The following is a 17,469-nucleotide window of genomic DNA, read 5'->3' as shown; positions in this document are numbered from 1 at the left end:
TCTACTCTTTTAAGAGCATGTTCTAACCCAGGGACTCAAACAGTATCAGACATAAGCACCACTCACCGAAAAAAATCACTGTGATTAGCTCCTTTACTGATTATATGGGTGGCTCTTAAAAGAGCCTTTGGGTTGAAGGTGACGGTCCGAGACGCCCTACTTGGAGCTGGTGTACTTGGTGACAGCCTTGGTGCCCTCAGACACGGCGTGCTTGGCCAGCTCGCCGGGCAGCAGCAGCCGCACGGCCGTCTGGATCTCCCGCGACGTGATGGTGGAGCGCTTGTTGTAGTGCGCCAGGCGCGACGCCTCGCCGGCGATGCGCTCGAAGATGTCGTTGACGAAGGAGTTCATGATGCCCATGGCCTTGGACGAGATGCCCGTGTCGGGGTGCACCTGCTTCAGCACCTTGTACACGTAGATCGAGTAGCTCTCTTTCCTAGTCTTTCTACGTTTCTTGTCACCTTTCTTTTGAGTCTTGGTGACAGCTTTCTTGGAGCCTTTCTTGGGAGCGGGAGCGGACTTAGCTGGTTCCGGCATTTTACAGGTCTGTCAATACCTGGCTACCGCAGCAGCGACGAAGACGCAGGAGCTGAGCCCCCCCTATTTATAGGGACGGTATGCAAATGAGATGACTCAGCATTGTCCTTGTCCATTGGACAACTCGGGTCCATGACGTCAAATGAATTGCATCTTCCATTGGCCGACTTTCTCATCTGCATTCCCATTGGACAACTTTACAATCCTTGCCTCCACCAATCAGAAGTCCAATCGAACGCCTAAAGGAAGGTATAAAAAGGCAGAGTTCAAGCTCGCGGTGTCAGTCTGCTTTTTCATCGCGCATTCCGGCGTTTTACGCGGCTGTGCTGACTTATTTTGCTCACATTTTTTGCTGTTTGAGCTATGTCCGGCCGCGGGAAGCAGGGCGGGAAGGCGCGCGCCAAGGCCAAGTCGCGCTCGTCGCGGGCCGGGCTGCAGTTCCCCGTGGGCCGCGTGCACCGGCTGCTGCGCAAGGGCAACTACGCGGAGCGCGTGGGCGCCGGCGCCCCGGTGTACCTGGCGGCCGTGCTGGAGTACCTGACGGCCGAGATCCTGGAGCTGGCGGGCAACGCGGCCCGCGACAACAAGAAGACGCGCATCATCCCCCGCCACCTGCAGCTCGCCATCCGCAACGACGAGGAGCTCAACAAGCTGCTGGGCAAGGTGACGATCGCGCAGGGCGGCGTGCTGCCCAACATCCAGGCCGTGCTGCTGCCCAAGAAGACCGACAGCCACAAGGCTAAAGCCAAGTAGATCTCATCTGACTAACAACCCAAAGGCTCTTTTCAGAGCCACCCATATCTTCCTAAGAAGAGCAGGAACACTTAACCCCAGGAATGTGGCTTGTCTGTGGCTTCCTGCCTTTTTATCTTCTAAGTACATGTAGTTATGTAGACATGCGTCACTTCCCTTTCTGGGAAAAAAAAAAAAAAAAAAAAAAAAGGTAGCAGTTGCGAGTGATTAAACCGGTCACTGCAGTATGGTTTAAGAAGAGATGTGCACTCTGCGATGGTGTGCTGTCTCTCCCGGTGGATTCTGTGGGGGAGAAGGGCCGCTCTCCCCAGGGGAAGAAAGATGGGGCGGGCTTGGGGCCGCCGCCGCCCAATGCGGCTGGAACGCGCGGCTTTCAAACCGCGGGGGATTGGGGCCCCTCCTCCCTGCGAGCCCCGCCTGTTCCTGTGCTCGGTGTGGAAAAGGGATTCGAGGGCCTTGTGCGTAGTGATTGTTCCGGTTTTCTGCTTTTTGTGGTTCTCTTTTTTCTTATTTGCAACTTAGAGCTTTCATGGAATAGTAAGAACACCGTAAGTACTTCCCTGGAGTGCACTCCAGGAGGGTTTCCGAATGGTAATCTCAGGTATTCTGAATTAAGTGATGGATGATGGTAGTTGCAGAACTGGCTCGAGTGTGAGCTCATGTAGAAGCACTACGGAAAGTCACGTATACACGGGGAAGGTGCGTGAACTGGTCTGGACTTGAAGTGATGTTTTAATTCTTCCTCCTGCCAGAGCGAGTGATGTTTAAAAGTGCTCTTGGTGTTTTTCTGCCAGTATTTCCTTTACTAATACAGTGTGGTCTCCTGTGTACTGCTGTCTTTGATTTCACTGAGCTCTTTGGTACCGCTTTTTTGATTTGGTAGCCTGAGTTGTCTTTTTTGGGGCCCGTGGTCGCTACAATTGCCTGGGCCTGCTTGACTGCGGGAGCCTGTTGCACCCTGAGAAATGGAGCATGGCCTTGTCGATGTCAGAGTTGTGGATTTCGAAGCCGCCAGCTGCTGCATCCCTCTTCTTGGGTTGTCAGGGGCTTATAAATCACGACAATACGCGAGGGATCGGGATTTACAGGGAGGAGCTTCTCCGCCATTGGTGCCTCGAGGTGGCCGCGCTGCTGGGAGACGGCGGCAGCTCCTCTCTTTCCTCTGAACAGGTTGCTTTTGGGGGAGGGGGTTGCCTTTTTTTTTTTTTTTTTCCCCACTGTAGGGAACGCCGCATTCCCTCCTTTGTTGGAACAGATATAGGTAAATGACGCTTTAGTTTGTTTTTCGTCCAGTAATGTTTTGTGCGGAAGAAAAAACTGCCCGAAGGGAAGGCAGGAATGCAACGCCTGGAGCCGCCGAATGCTCCTGCCTGAGGGCTGGGGAGGGTGTTTTCTTTGTTCTTTAAAATCGTCCCTTAAGAACTAAGGCGAGGAAAACTCTACTGCCTTTTTTTTTTTTTTTTTTTTTTTAGTGTTCCGTTTCAGGAGGTGGAGTGAGTCACTGGGGCCTTGTATAAATGGAAAATGTTTCAAGTGGAGGGAGATAATGTGGGTGTGCCCGGCTGAAATCTTGCTTGGAAACAAGATTTCAATCCCGGATCTGTTTCTAAACGGTATATGATACATAATTTTCAGTGTGAGTTTTCCGTTTTTGTTAATTTGTTATTTTGGCTTTTCTTTTCCTTTCCCAAATAGGTGGAGGACTTTTTTTAATTATTATCTTTTCCATCATTTTAAAAATCATTTCTCTTCTGCTGCAAGATATTTTATTAGATATTAATCATCTACCATTCAGAGCTGGACTTTGAAACAGCAGTAGCTGCAGATCTTTATTAGTAACCATTCTGAAATTTGAGGAGAGCATTAGGTTTAAAACACTTAAGGATTTTTTGTTTGTTTGTTTCATAATCTCAATTTTGTTGTATTTCTCATATCTGGCAAAATAACCTTCTATTAGTGTATATTTAGTAGAGAAAGAAGAGATTACGTTGGCCTGGAGAAGGGAATTGATTTGTACAAGGTTCTGACTGGGCCATTTGAAAGTCCTGAGACAGACACCTCCTGGGTTTCATTTTTGCCCTTGAAAACACAGTGTGAGACAGCATTTATTTTCAAGAATAATGTTCATACTTCCTTCTCAGGCACTTCAGTATTTAAGTTCTGCTTCTCTTGGAAATTGCTTGTTGGCTTTTTTCCCTTATTGTGCCCCCCCCCCCCCCCCCCCGCTGATGTTTTAAAAATCATTTGAAAACACATGTATTTTAACACATGTATTTCAAATAAGATATGGCTAGACTTCAATCTAGTGTTTTTGTTTTTCTGTTGTGTTCCTCACTAGAAACTCGTTAAGCTCAGTATTGTAATTCATTTAGTTCGCAATTTAATTCTCTGCCTTTCTAGCCATGTTTCTTCCTTGAGCTCATGTAATGAGCTCAGTTTCCTTATATAGAGATTTCTAAATATTGTTGCCTTCTCTACACCACCAACAGGATTTTCATGATGGTTTAAGAATATTTGTGTTAGCACAGGAGAATTGATTAATTCTGTGTGCTAAATCCACTTTTTCTTCAGCTAAATTATGTCTGGAATGTTTTCGTACACTTGCTGCATATCTGTGTTCCTCCTGACCAGTCATTCACAATTAATAGAGAAAGGCAGTATGTTCTTTTAGCTTGGGTAACTGTTACAGATGAACACATTCTCTGTCTGCATACCACAACTGAATAAAAGATTTTTACATATTGAAACAGAAGACAGAAATTTATTATGTGAGTATTATATGACCTCTTTGAGTATGAGACAAATGAGTTAGAAGTGGTGGTTTTTTTGAAAGTACAATATTTTATTTTGTTGCAGATGTGGAATTTCCCTTCCCAAATTTGGTTTCATCTCTCCAGCCAACTTAAATTCTCAAGGAGGAGGAAGGGTTTAGGTTTAAGAACTGTGCATCACAGGTACTTTTGGTCACGAAATAAACATTTGATATCATATGATCCTAATTTACTTTGGGAAATATATGCTTATGCTTTAAAGTACTAACCATGATATAGGTAGTGCAATCTCTCAGACTGCTTGCTCCCAAGCAAGTATTACTTAACCTGTAATTACCCAATAGCTTTTTGCTTTTCCATTAAGTCAGGAGAAATAACGTGCAAGACAATATTAAAAAAAAAAAAAAAAAAAAAAAAAAAACACCCAAAACCCAACAAACCAAAACCTAAATCAAACTATGCTCAGTTGCAGAAACATTCAGAAGGCTGATGAGAACCAAGTTTAAAAAAGTGACATTATGAAAGAACATTTACTTATTAGGCTTTGTCTTAGTAACCACAGAGTGCCAAAAAAAGTCCATGGATATAAATTTTCTTCCAAAAATCTTACTCAGGTGTTGGTGGCTTTGTGGTGTGGGGTTTTTTTTTTGTTTGTTTGGGTTTTTTGTGTGTGTGTGTGTGTTTGTTTGTTTTCCTTTCTTTTCTGTTTTGTTTTAATTTTTCTGGTTTGTTTTTTGTTTGTTTTGGGGTTGTTTGTTTGTTTGTTTTTTCCTGGTTTGGTTTAAAGAGTTTTTTGTTTGAGTTTTTTTTAGTTTGTTCATAAAAAGACTATCTACTTGGTTTTTCTTTAGTGACCTGATTGAGGACAGGGTAGAGATACTGTTCCAACTTTCTTGGTAGTAAGCAGTCTTCCAGAGTTTTAGAGGAAGACGTGATTTTAATTTAATGTTGTTGTTTAATGAGAATTTGCTTTAGCCTAGAAATGTAATCAATAATGTAGGCAAGCTAGAGTATTTACCTAGACAAAATGTGAGCTATCCCCATGATGCTCCAGGCTCTTCTTTGTGAAACTTAAATGAAAATTTGCATCACATAGTCTATGCAAAGGTTAAGCTTTTATAGTTCTTTTATTGAATTACTCTCAAATTCCTTCACTTAAATTTATACCTTCTTTATTATCTTTCTGCAACCTTACTTAGCATACCAAAATAAAATACAGTTGGAACATTTTGCAAATCTGTACTAAACAATTTGAATAATAGCATTAGTACTTTACTTTTCTTAAACACTTAAACCCCGATCTGCTTACACACCAAAAGTACTTTTTAAATAAAAAGTTACTGTTTATTTCTCTAAACTGATTCTCGTGCTATGTATTTTAGACTTTGGTAAACATGTAAGAAATTCACTTGTCCCCATCCGCACGGTTTTAAAAGTATTGGTGCTGACGCTCAGGACGTTTGTGTGAAAGTGGAAGCCAATTGCAGCTTCTACAGCTGTAGAGACGCAGCAGAAAACTGCCTTTGTTTGCGGGTCACAAAAAACGCTTTGAGTGTCGAGCGTGTATAATATCAACAAAACAGCAGATGGCCATGAACCGTAGGTGAACCCTCGTGTGTTTAAACCCTTGGCATCCTGTGACATCCCTGTCATCCCTGTGGCACAGCGGGGCGAAGGGAGGCTCCATCGCTTTGCAGCATTTCCCCCAGGGCCGTAACGCGGCTCGGCTCCGTGGCCCGGCGGGGAGCGGGAGCCGCAGGCACCACCCGCCCGGGCTGCAGCAATTTCCGACCAATCCTACCCGGGAAAGAGGCTCCGTCCCTCCCCTCTCCCTTCCCCTCCATCTCCCCGTGCTCCCCTTCCCCGCGCCGCTTTCAGGCCTCCCACCACCCGCGCCCCGAATCATTTTCCTTTCCTTAATCCGCAGTCAAAGCTGAATCTGCTGGACGACGCTACGATGAGTGACGAGAGTCTCGCTCTGACTGCTGTTAAAACCAGCCTGTGTTTTGAATGCTTCTAGCGTTCCTTTTATCAACTGCTAGTTTGTGATTTTTGACTGTCATTTATTTATACTGTGGCCGCTGCCCAGGCTAAGGGGAAAAAAACCCAACAACCAAACAACACCAAACCAACTAAAACCTAAACAACCCACCGCAAAACTAGAACAACCTAAGGAGCTGTTGGGATGTTCCAGTTAGCTGTACTAGAAATTATTGTTTTGTTTCTGCAGGCTTCAAAGCTGAGCGAGCAATGGACCATCCTACATGGTAAAATACTTCTATCAGGAGCCTGTGATCACTACATCTTTCCCCTGCCCTTGTCCATTCTGTTCTAGAAAACTAGATGCATGGATGCATGGTAGAGAAACAACCCTGCCATAGTCACAAGGCAGATGCAAACAAACCTTTTTTCCTTTCCAGGAGGTACCTCTGTGTACCACATCTTGAAGAGGTTGATTGTTTCAGGCCTCTGCACTCTGCGTACATACTCTTTTCCTGTATAGGCAGCACTTTCACATAGAAAACAAATCCTCTTTCTGTAGAAGCTACAGGTTTTCCCTGTCATGGGATTGCTCTACAGACTTCACAAATAGTTTCTGAGAGAATTTTAAGAATGCCAGTACAAACCAGGATGCTAGGAGCTTGGAAGCCCAGGAAAACAAACAAACAAAAACAGTAGTTAAACACTGGAATAGGAGCTTTTTTGAGGGTAAGTTTTTTGTTTGTTGGCTTTGTGTTTTGGCTGGGGTCTGAAGCGGGGGGAGAAGGGTAGAGTCAGTTTTTTTGCTTGGGACTGGTGTTTTTTGGGGAGGGAGTTTATATGGGGGATTTTATTTGTTTTGGTTTTGTTTGTTTGTTTTTATCCTATGGAAAACAAAACTTGATCCTCAGGACATGCTTGTAACTAAATGGATCAGTTTATGAACTATTTACCACTGATGTTAGGACCTGTGCAAGCAGCTGTGTAGTCCAGAATTGATTTCTATGAGGAGAGTGATGGCACCAATTTAGTCTTTCATAATCTTTCTCTCTTCCCTCTGATTTGAAAAAAAGCCTATAGCGTAAGGATCCATTTACTTAAGAAAACTGCCTGTGAAATTTAGACAGCATTTCTGGTATCAGTAACCTTTTGGTTGTAACTGATTTTATGATTAGATTAGGCTTCACTAAGTTTGATAGATTTAACCACTGACCTCTTAGGTAGTAAAGATAAGCAAGAACATCTTCAATCAATAGTGGTCATTGTTCTGAAGGTGTCCTGGTATGCTTAGTAGAGAAGCCATTTTATGCATTAAATCACCTTTATCACTTTCCTCTGAATTTTTTTACTTCTTGCAATAGTTTATTTATTTAGAGGCCAGAAATGTATACACTGTGCTGGGTGGAACTATTTCACACAATGATACAATGGTGCAAAGATAAAAAAAAATCCTGGTTTATTCTCTATTCCTCTTCTGGTGATTCTAGACATTCCAGTAACTTTCATTGTAGTGCTTCTGAGTATTGAACATGTTTTATTTATTTGTGGTTTTCAAATGCAGGAAGATTTTTTTTCTTAGCATCAAACTGGAAGGTGCAGTAAAGGTGGAAAATAGTGGTGAGACAGTTCTGAAGAGTTAGGAATCAGGCACAAGGGGAGGACAGGCACTGAAATTGAAAACTATGGTTGAAAAAAAATAAATAAATGAAAATTCTGAAGTCTATTGTTATTTAATGATGCCCAAAACACCTAAAGATAGAGCCCAAGATGTTTGTGCTATACAGGTCATGGCAAGTTCCCGTTGCATATCAGGAAAACAGAAATTTATTTTGTTCCTCACCAAAAGGATGCTTGGATTTGTCGTATGATCACCTAAATCATTATGATCCAGAAATCCAAGTCCACATGTGTCACTGAGACACACAAAGCAATCACACGCAGACAAGAGATTTTCGCAGAGGTTCCTCTGATCCAGCTCCCAGCTGAAAGAGCGGAGAGAAGAGACCCCTTTGTTTATTCTTTTACTTTTATACATTTGTGGGTCTAGCAGAAGATTGGCTTTTTGGGGTTTCCACCCCTCAGCCTCAGTGGCCAGACGAATTGTCAGTTACAATTGTTTTCAGGTTAGAAATATGCAAACAAAGGACAAAGAATGAAAAACAAAGGATTTGTTTATATTACTTCTGTGGGAAAGGTAGAAGAACTGCTCTAATATTCTACAGTAACTAAAAGATCTGACTCCATTTATGAAAATCAAAAAGCTAATAAAAAAACTCAGAAAAACCAGGGTAACACACATGTCTATAGGTAGTGAAGTTCCCATTGGTTTCTAATCCTGTGTGTGTGTGAGTCGACTGCTAATTGCTGAAGGACCTTGTAGCCGCAAGAAGTTCATATAGAATGGAAGCAGCAGTGGATAGTGTTACTAAGATCAACATTTAATTACTATGCTTACACAGAAAAATGAAGAGGAGTGAAAAAAATTTATTATCTTGTAAATTACTTGGTAACTTTCTTTCTCCTGTGTGGTGTTGTTTTGAGATTTTTGTTTGTTACTTTTCAACCTAAATTGCCCCTTGTCTGTGTCTCTGAATTTGGGAATAACCAACAAGAACTACTGAAGGTTTCTGCATAAACACACCAAAGTATAAAAAGGAAACACTTTAAAGCACAATAGGTAAAAAGTATATACATTATTTTAATGTGATTTTCTAATGCTCTGTCAGAGATGGATTCCACTGTGACTGGACAGGAGCTATCGTGATCCGTGCTGGTGTCCAGCTTCCACGTAGGAGTGCAACTCCAAGTGTCTCTGCTGTGGCCTTGAGCGCACTGTTGCAGGTACAGCCGTGGGGGAGATGCACAGCCGGGAAGAAATCCTGCTGTGCCCTGGGCAGACAGACCCACAGACGCAGTCAGTCCCTGACCCAGGTTCATCTGATTAGTCCAGGTGAATGAGAATGAAAATTAGGATCCAGATAACCAAACTTCAGAGTCTAGCAGTAATTTAGATGCATACTGAGGTGTGATTCTCCTTTATTGTGTGGGGATAACCACTGGCCATGCTGACAGGCCTGTCTCCAGTATCCTGGGCTGTACGAGGATTGACAGCATCGAGTCTCCATGTCACTAGGATGCACAAAGCCTTAATTTTGCTTGTGCTGGAACTTTCAAAAAATATTTTCTTTTCCTCTCCATGGAGTTATACAACTTCTGTAATGTCTAGTCATGTTAATCATCACTCTTGGCAACAATCCATCTCTATTTTTAGCCAGCCTCGTACATTTCATATGATAGTGCTCTGGGATGCTCATCTCCCTAGGAAGATGGTGCAAAAAAAGATTATTCCTTTCCCTCACAAATATTTAATCTAAATAAAGTAACAGTATCATAAGCTTTTGCTTTAGGAGATGAACCAACTATGTATCTCCAATTTTCAGTATTTCCATCAGGATACTTTTAGCTGATTTAAAACACATACCACAGAGACTTTCAAGTTAATATTCATTCTCCTAAGGACATGAAACTACATGTGCTGGCAGATCCACTGAGGGATCAGTAAATCCTTCAGCCCAGCTTACAGCTTTCCTGAAAAGGAAAGCAGATCATTAAAGAGAAAACAAATGTGAAAATTGCATTACTTCAACAGACTCCTCAAGGGGATGGTTGTCTTTTGGGAAGGACGGGAGTGTTGGGAGGGATGTCAGGATGAGAGACTGAAAGCAGATGCAGAGGGAAAGAGAAGTGCTAAAATCTGCTGACACTGCTAGAGTGGGCAAAGAAGTGGAGTCATTCTTTCACTCATTCCTGCCATCACCCAACCTGTGCTTGCACTCCAGTGTGCCCTGACTGCCTGCCTTCCAACTACTGTGACCTGATCTGGGAAAGCTTTAGCCCTTGCTCTTCTCCTATTGTCTTGGTTAACAGGAAGAGATGGATGCATAGATAGATAAAAATCTGTAGTCCGTATACTTACTCGTTGGTTCTGAGTAAAAAAAATGATCTGTGTAGATGAACCACCAGTAGTGAAAGATGAACACGGGCCATTAAACATGAGACTGGCCATAAAATAAAAGATGTCATATAGGAAATTAATTATTTCAGAATTCATTGAATTCAGATTGCTTAGAATTTTTTTTTTCCTTTTCCATAACATTGAAAGGTTTGAGTTCCTGTAAACAGGTTGTTTACTCCTCCTTTTGGTTTAATTTTGTCTATTTTCAGAAGTGTCCTAATACTTCAATAATATATACACTGTTACTTTATACCCACAGATGTTAGAAAAGTAACACACAAATAAAGTATGCTAAAATGAAAACAAGAAACTTAAGCTACCTGGTGTGGAAAAGAAAAATTTGGGAAAGCATTACTTGGAAAACCATGAAATAAAGAATATTCTCTCAAATTACCCAAGCACACTGTAATGCATGAATATATGTACTTGTATATTGCTGTCATATCTACAAGTATTCTATGTAAAATCTGCCATAATAAAAATTTACTCTAAATAATCTGTGGGGCTTATTCATTTGAAGATAAGATATTACTTAGGAACAAATTACACTGTTACCTATTGTAGTTCTTAACAGGAGTTTGTCTTAAGAATACTTAAGAAGTAATGGACCCTGGATAATGATAAAAACTTGGTTATTAAAGAGGTCTAATACAAAGAAGAACAAGAAGATATGACTTAAAAGTAAGCAAAGGCTAAATTTAATGGAAAAAATATTAACTACACAATAAGCACCACACAAAGTTTTCTAGTTGACTAAAAAGCATCAAGAGCTTGCAACTTTTTGACAAAATGCCAATTAACACTGGGTAAGAGAGGTGAACCAGGCATTTTGCAAGGCCAAATAAATATTCTCATTAAACAACATAAAGAAAACTAAATTGTTTAATTGAATAATCTGCAATTAGCACCCATATATTTGAAATGAAATTAAAGCAAAACTATGGAGAAGATGTACCAAAAATAACCTAAATAAAACCAAATGTCCCACATGAAAAGGGAGAAATAATTTTACAGGAGTCCTGAAGAGACCAAAAAAGGTCATCTGAATATAGAAAAATAGAGAGAAAGACACATTCACCACTGCCAAGGAAAAGGTATGTGGTATCAGATATTGAGAGCAGTAATAGGCAGGGAGGAATGTTTTATAGTTATGCAGAAATTTTACTGAGTACTCTACTGTGTTCTATCTATGTTGTAACCCATCAATGTGGTGACAGAGAGGAAAAGACTGCACATAAATATTTGGGGTTTTTTTTCCTTGACTAAGTGTAATGATGCATACTGTGCAAAGACAGTGATTCAAAATGTGTTGGTTTTGGCTGGGTTGGAGATAATTTTCTTTGCAGTGGTTTGTATGGGGCTCTACTTAGAATTTCTGCTGAGCACAGGGTTGATAACAGTGGTGTTTCTGTTATTGCTGAGCAGGGCTCAACACAGAGCCAAGGCCTTTTCTGCTTTTCATGATGCCACAACAGGTGAGGAAGTTGGGGGTGCCTGGGAGATTGTGAGAAGGCACAGCCAGGACAGGTAACCACAACTGATCAAAGGGATATTCCAGACTTTATCACTTGATGCTCAGTATATAAAGCTGGGGGTAAGAAGGAGGAAGGGCAAGATACTTGAAGTGATGGCATTTTTCTTCCTGAGTAAGCATTAGAGTTATCAGGCCTTGCTCTCCCAGAGATGGCTGAACACCTGCCCGCCCATGGGAAGTGGTGAATTAATTCTTTGTTTTGGTTTGGTTTTCTTGTGAGTGCAACTTTTACTTTTGTTGTTTTGCTATGTCTTCATCTCAACCCATGAGTTTTCTTGCTTTTACCCTTCTGATTCTCTCCACAGTCCTACTGGTGGAGGAATGAGCAAATGTCTGCATGGATCTTGGTTGCTGGCTGGGGATAGACCACAACAACTAGAAGAGTTCCATCTGTCCTACCAGCCTCATTACTGTGGATTTGAAAAGATAAATATGTATTTCCTATACCTGTAGAACAAATAATTTGATATTAATGGATATAAATTGATATAGACACTGGCTGACTATCTACACATGAAAATACGTACCACAGTGGTGGCCAAGCATAACCTGTATTAAATAACATACATGCAAAAGGTCTACAGAGAGAGAAAAGTAAATCTCAAAGTCCCCATTATCACCTCCCCTGAGAAAGAGAACTTTTGAGAAAAGGTGGTGAAAAAGGACAAACAAAACCAAGACCAAAACAGTGATGGCTCAAATGCAAAAGTGTGCAAAATTACTGAGCAAAACCTTCTTACATTCAAGCATTGTACCATAATAGGCACCCATTGGAAATAGGGAAGAGATGAGGAGGACCAAACAAATTAAGAAATACCTGATCAGCAAAAAGCCGACAAACCTGTGCCCTGCGCACAGGTATAATTAACCAGAGGAAAACTCCTGCCAAGAAATATAGTACAGAGTAACAGTATGGGATAGCATTTATTAAACAATCCTTCCAGAACAAAGTAAAAATACCTTCAAATTCATGGTAAACTTCACCTTAGGCAGAAAAAGTAAAAGTAGGTGTGCGCACACAAAGCTTGAAGGCTTTCAGGAGTCACTACAGAATGGAATGATGGAGCCAACAGGCAACCCAGCACAAAATAACATTTCCAGATCAATTTTGTGTCCAAAAAGTAAAATAATGTGAAGAAATAAATGGGGAACGAAATGCTTTATTATGTTTCAATAAAGAATATGACCATGAAAATGATCAAACTCTTGCAACGTCTGTAAAAGTGCAGACATAATGCAGATTTTTTTCATGGGTACATCGGTAAGAGACACAAATCAGTATATTCATTAGCAGGTAAGTCCCATAAACACAACAAAGCCACGTGATCATTAAGTCAGAGATGTGGAACATTCAAGGCATACCTTCACAGAAAACAAACAAACAACAACAACAAAAAAAACACCCAAACAAAATAAAACCAACCGCACAACATTATCCCCCTTTCTCAGCCGTCGGTAGAAAAGGGTGCATTTACCGTAGGACCGGGACTGCGGCACCCACTCTCTCCCTTGCCCAGCCGGGCCCTTTGTTAGGGCGCAGCTCGATGGCGGCGGCGGAGCGCGGGCGGAACGCGGCTCTCCCGGCCCCGCCGCCGCCATTGGCCGGCTTTTGCTGCATCCCGCGGCCGGCGGGGCCCCGCTCCCTATCGGCACCGAGAGGCCGCCGGCGGGGCGGGCCCGAGCCGGCAGCGCGCGGCCGCGGCGGGAGCGAAGGCGCCAAAGCCCCGGCCCGCGGGGGGAAGGGCGCGCAACGACCCCGCCCCGTCTCGGCCGCGGCGCAGTCCTCAACCAGGTCGGACCGCCGGCGATATAGAAAGGCGCGCGGCGGTTACCGGCGCATTGAGCTGTGTGTTGGGAGCGGTGGAATATGTCTGGCCGGGGCAAGGGCGGCAAGGGGCTCGGCAAGGGCGGCGCCAAGCGCCACCGCAAGGTGCTGCGCGACAACATCCAGGGCATCACCAAGCCGGCCATTCGCCGTCTGGCTCGGCGCGGCGGTGTCAAGCGCATCTCGGGGCTCATCTACGAGGAGACGCGCGGCGTGCTTAAGGTGTTCCTGGAGAACGTGATCCGCGACGCCGTCACCTACACGGAGCACGCCAAGAGGAAGACGGTCACGGCCATGGACGTGGTCTACGCCCTCAAGCGCCAGGGTCGCACCCTCTACGGCTTCGGCGGCTAAACTCGGTTTTTGTTACTCCTTAGCACTCTTAGAATACAAAGGCTCTTTTCAGAGCCACCCACAAATTTCATGAAAAGAGCTTTAAGTTGCTGATGGTGCGTTATTTCATTCTTGGGGTTGGAGGGAAGTGGGGAGGGATTTCGTTTTTTCCAGGCTTCTGCGAAGCCTGCAGCTGCTTACCCCGCTCCTCCCGCGTTCCTTATTTCCCCATTCATCACCCGCTCAACCCAGACCCGTTTTCTAAAGGGCCAGGAAGGAACCCACGAGCGAGAAAATAGAAGGCGAGCGGGCGGGCGGGGTAGGTCGGGGGTAACGGCGGTTGCCGTAGCCTCTCTGGCGGCACCCATTTTACCGCGACAGCCTGGAAGGGGAGGGAAGCTCCTGAAATGGCGCTCCCCTCTCTGCCATTCGGTGGGCGGGACAGAGCGGGAAGAAGAAACAGCGAAGGGCACCCATTTGCGTCCGGGGAAATGCGCAGCCTTTGCCGCGAGCCCTGTACTCTCAAGTCCTCCCGCCCACCCTGCTTCCAAAGGCTGCCTGTTCTCTAGGTACCGCTCTCACATTTACACACTGCCCCTTACACCCTCCCAGCACCGGCAGCTTTAGACGGTGGACCCTCAAGAGGATAGCAGGACTGGACACTGGAAAGCCTGCACTGCCTCCACTTATCCTCAGAACTGACACTGCCTTGGGCACTGGAAAGTGCTTGGCACAGGCTGCCCGTACCCGCCCCGTAACAGGGACAACAGCTCTCTTCGGTGATGTTGTGGTGGCTCTTAAAAGAGCCTTTCAGTTTAAAGTTAGAAGGGCAGGACACTTAGGCACGCTCGCCGCGGATGCGCCGGGCCAGCTGGATGTCCTTGGGCATGATGGTGACGCGCTTGGCGTGGATGGCACACAGGTTGGTGTCCTCGAAGAGCCCCACCAGGTAGGCCTCGCTGGCCTCCTGCAGCGCCATGACGGCCGAGCTCTGGAAGCGCAGGTCGGTCTTGAAGTCCTGCGCGATCTCGCGCACCAGGCGCTGGAAGGGCAGCTTGCGGATCAGCAGCTCCGTCGACTTCTGGTAGCGCCGGATCTCGCGCAGCGCCACCGTGCCGGGCCGGTAGCGGTGCGGCTTCTTGACGCCGCCCGTGGCCGGCGCGCTCTTGCGGGCAGCCTTGGTGGCCAGCTGCTTGCGGGGCGCCTTCCCGCCCGTCGACTTACGCGCCGTCTGCTTCGTGCGAGCCATAACAGCGCCTTGCAGCAAACTCTCTGAGACAATGAATAGCAGCGCCCGCGCGCACATTTATCTTGCACGGTGGCCCCGCCTCCCCACCGCTGATTGGTCAAAGAAGCGGAGAATTTAATTGGGTAAAAAATGAAGCTTCTCCGAGCCTCAGTCTATCCAAATCTTGAATTGTTTCGCTTTTGTTAGAGGAATAGCAACATCTGCAAATGATTTTCTTTTATAATGTCTATTTCTTATGTTCCATTTTCTCTAACTTGTTTCCGAATGGTACTTGTGGCTTTATATTTTAAGCAATATAATTATATCTAATGCTGTTAGTGAAGAGAATGACAGTCTTCCAAAACCCAACATCAAAGAACACAAAACCCAAACAAATGAAAAACAAGCAAACAATTGAACAACAACAAAAAAAGAAAAGAAAAAACAAACAGAAAACCCCCCAACTCAGAAGAAGATAAAAACCCACCACGCTAATCTTAATTCTACTCTCTCTACGAGAATAAATTAATTAATTAAGGCAAGTGGCCAAAAAGCAGAAATGTCGGCTCAGAAGAAAGGGAAGAGCAAGAGACAAGGCTGTTCTGGGTTAGATATTTAGGAGCAGTGTTCAGGATAAGAGAGGGTCATAAGAGAGGGTTAACGCGGGATTTTCAAACCGTCCCCCTGAGCGCGGCTCTTTCCATCAGCCAATCAACAGGCAGGGCTCGGATATAAAAACGAGCTGGGAGCGCTGCTCTAGCCCGGGTTCGTTTCTCTGCTGTTCTCTGACGTGGGCTGTAAGGGTAGGGGATTACTATGGCTCGCACAAAGCAGACGGCGCGTAAGTCGACGGGCGGGAAGGCGCCCCGCAAGCAGCTGGCCACCAAGGCTGCCCGCAAGAGCGCGCCGGCCACGGGCGGCGTCAAGAAGCCGCACCGCTACCGGCCCGGCACGGTGGCGCTGCGCGAGATCCGGCGCTACCAGAAGTCGACGGAGCTGCTGATCCGCAAGCTGCCCTTCCAGCGCCTGGTGCGCGAGATCGCGCAGGACTTCAAGACCGACCTGCGCTTCCAGAGCTCGGCCGTCATGGCGCTGCAGGAGGCCAGCGAGGCCTACCTGGTGGGGCTCTTCGAGGACACCAACCTGTGTGCCATCCACGCCAAGCGCGTCACCATCATGCCCAAGGACATCCAGCTGGCCCGGCGCATCCGCGGCGAGCGTGCTTAAGTGTCCTGCCCTTCTAACTTTAAACTGAAAGGCTCTTTTAAGAGCCACCACAACATCACCGAAGAGAGCTGTTGTCCCTGTTACGGGGCGGGTACGGGCAGCCTGTGCCAAGCACTTTCCAGTGCCCAAGGCAGTGTCAGTTCTGAGGATAAGTGGAGGCAGTGCAGGCTTTCCAGTATCCAGTCCTGCTATCCTCTTGAGGGTCCACCGTCTAAAGCTGCCGGTGCTGGGAGGGTGTAAGGGGCAGTGCGTAAATGTAAGTGAGAGCGGTACCTAGAGAACAGGCAGCCTTTGGAAGCGGGGTGGGCGGGAGGACTTGAGAGTACAGGGCTCGCGGCAAAGGCTGCGCATTTCCCCGGACGCAAATGGGTGCCCTTCGCTGTTTCTTCTTCCCGCTCTGTCCCGCCCACCGAATGGCAAAGAGGGGAGCGCCATTTCAGGAGCTTCCCTCCCCTTCCAGGCTGTCGCGGTAAAATGGGTGCCGCCAGAGAGGCTACGGCAACCGCCGTTACCCCCGACCTACCCCGCCCGCCCGCTCGCCTTCTATTTTCTCGCTCGTGGGTTCCTTCCTGGCCCTTTAGAAAACGGGTCTGGGTTGAGCGGGTGATGAATGGGGAAATAAGGAACGCGGGAGGAGCGGGGTAAGCAGCTGCAGGCTTCGCAGAAGCCTGGAAAAAACGAAATCCCTCCCCACTTCCCTCCAACCCCAAGAATGAAATAACGCACCATCAGCAACTTAAAGCTCTTTTCATGAAATTTGTGGGTGGCTCTGAAAAGAGCCTTTGTATTCTAAGAGTGCTAAGGAGTAACAAAAACCGAGTTTAGCCGCCGAAGCCGTAGAGGGTGCGACCCTGGCGCTTGAGGGCGTAGACCACGTCCATGGCCGTGACCGTCTTCCTCTTGGCGTGCTCCGTGTAGGTGACGGCGTCGCGGATCACGTTCTCCAGGAACACCTTAAGCACGCCGCGCGTCTCCTCGTAGATGAGCCCCGAGATGCGCTTGACACCGCCGCGCCGAGCCAGACGGCGAATGGCCGGCTTGGTGATGCCCTGGATGTTGTCGCGCAGCACCTTGCGGTGGCGCTTGGCGCCGCCCTTGCCGAGCCCCTTGCCGCCCTTGCCCCGGCCAGACATATTTAAGCACGACCAGCACGCAGCTCAATGCGCCGGTAATCGCCGCGCGCCTTTCTATATCGCCGGCGGTCCGACCTGGTTGAGGACTGCTCCGGGAGGCGGGGTCTCGAGCCTTTCCCCAATCGGCGCCCCC

General features: G+C 46.0%; 6 protein-coding genes across 7 annotated transcripts; 3 read left to right on the top strand and 3 right to left on the bottom strand.

Annotated features, from left to right (window-relative positions):
* Positions 1-79: 79 nt before the first annotated feature.
* Positions 80-694, bottom strand: LOC120752156 (histone H2B 8). The gene has a single exon (XM_040062841.2). The coding sequence runs from the start codon at positions 535-537 to the stop codon at positions 157-159; it is 381 nt and encodes a 126-aa protein (XP_039918775.1). The 5' UTR covers positions 538-694; the 3' UTR covers positions 80-156.
* A 146-nt stretch (positions 695-840) lies between these two features.
* Positions 841-11,917, top strand: LOC120752144 (histone H2A-IV). 2 transcript variants are annotated; one of them, XM_040062828.1, is made up of 5 exons: positions 841-1,838; positions 4,147-4,244; positions 5,989-6,770; positions 8,768-8,882; positions 11,896-11,917. In XM_040062828.1, exon 1 carries the CDS (start codon positions 901-903, stop codon positions 1,288-1,290), a length of 390 nt encoding a protein of 129 aa, XP_039918762.1. In that variant the 5' UTR covers positions 841-900; the 3' UTR covers positions 1,291-1,838; positions 4,147-4,244; positions 5,989-6,770; positions 8,768-8,882; positions 11,896-11,917. The 2 variants fall into 2 exon arrangements, 1 of the variants encoding a protein (XP_039918762.1); XR_005700605.1 differs by lacking the exons at positions 841-1,838; positions 8,768-8,882; positions 11,896-11,917 and adding an exon at positions 2,491-2,551 and having other exon boundaries at positions 5,989-6,880.
* A 1,523-nt stretch (positions 11,918-13,440) lies between these two features.
* Positions 13,441-13,834, top strand: LOC120752162 (histone H4). The gene has a single exon (XM_040062847.2). It carries the CDS (start codon positions 13,458-13,460, stop codon positions 13,767-13,769), a length of 312 nt encoding a protein of 103 aa, XP_039918781.1. The 5' UTR covers positions 13,441-13,457; the 3' UTR covers positions 13,770-13,834.
* Positions 13,835-13,885: 51 nt separating this feature from the next.
* LOC120752138 (histone H3) lies at positions 13,886-15,001 on the bottom strand. The gene has a single exon (XM_040062821.2). The coding sequence runs from the start codon at positions 14,995-14,997 to the stop codon at positions 14,587-14,589; it is 411 nt and encodes a 136-aa protein (XP_039918755.1). The 5' UTR covers positions 14,998-15,001; the 3' UTR covers positions 13,886-14,586.
* A 756-nt stretch (positions 15,002-15,757) lies between these two features.
* On the top strand, positions 15,758-16,908 carry LOC120752137 (histone H3). The gene has a single exon (XM_040062820.2). The coding sequence runs from the start codon at positions 15,793-15,795 to the stop codon at positions 16,201-16,203; it is 411 nt and encodes a 136-aa protein (XP_039918754.1). The 5' UTR covers positions 15,758-15,792; the 3' UTR covers positions 16,204-16,908.
* A 51-nt stretch (positions 16,909-16,959) lies between these two features.
* On the bottom strand, positions 16,960-17,371 carry LOC120752161 (histone H4). Its single transcript, XM_040062846.2, has one exon. The coding sequence runs from the start codon at positions 17,334-17,336 to the stop codon at positions 17,025-17,027; it is 312 nt and encodes a 103-aa protein (XP_039918780.1). The 5' UTR covers positions 17,337-17,371; the 3' UTR covers positions 16,960-17,024.
* Positions 17,372-17,469: the final 98 nt, after the last annotated feature.

The sequence above is a fragment of the Hirundo rustica genome, chromosome 4, assembly GCF_015227805.2.
Source record: "Hirundo rustica isolate bHirRus1 chromosome 4, bHirRus1.pri.v3, whole genome shotgun sequence".
Classification (NCBI taxonomy): Eukaryota; Metazoa; Chordata; class Aves; order Passeriformes; family Hirundinidae; genus Hirundo; species Hirundo rustica.
This window is presented reverse-complemented; position numbering and strand designations above follow the sequence as displayed.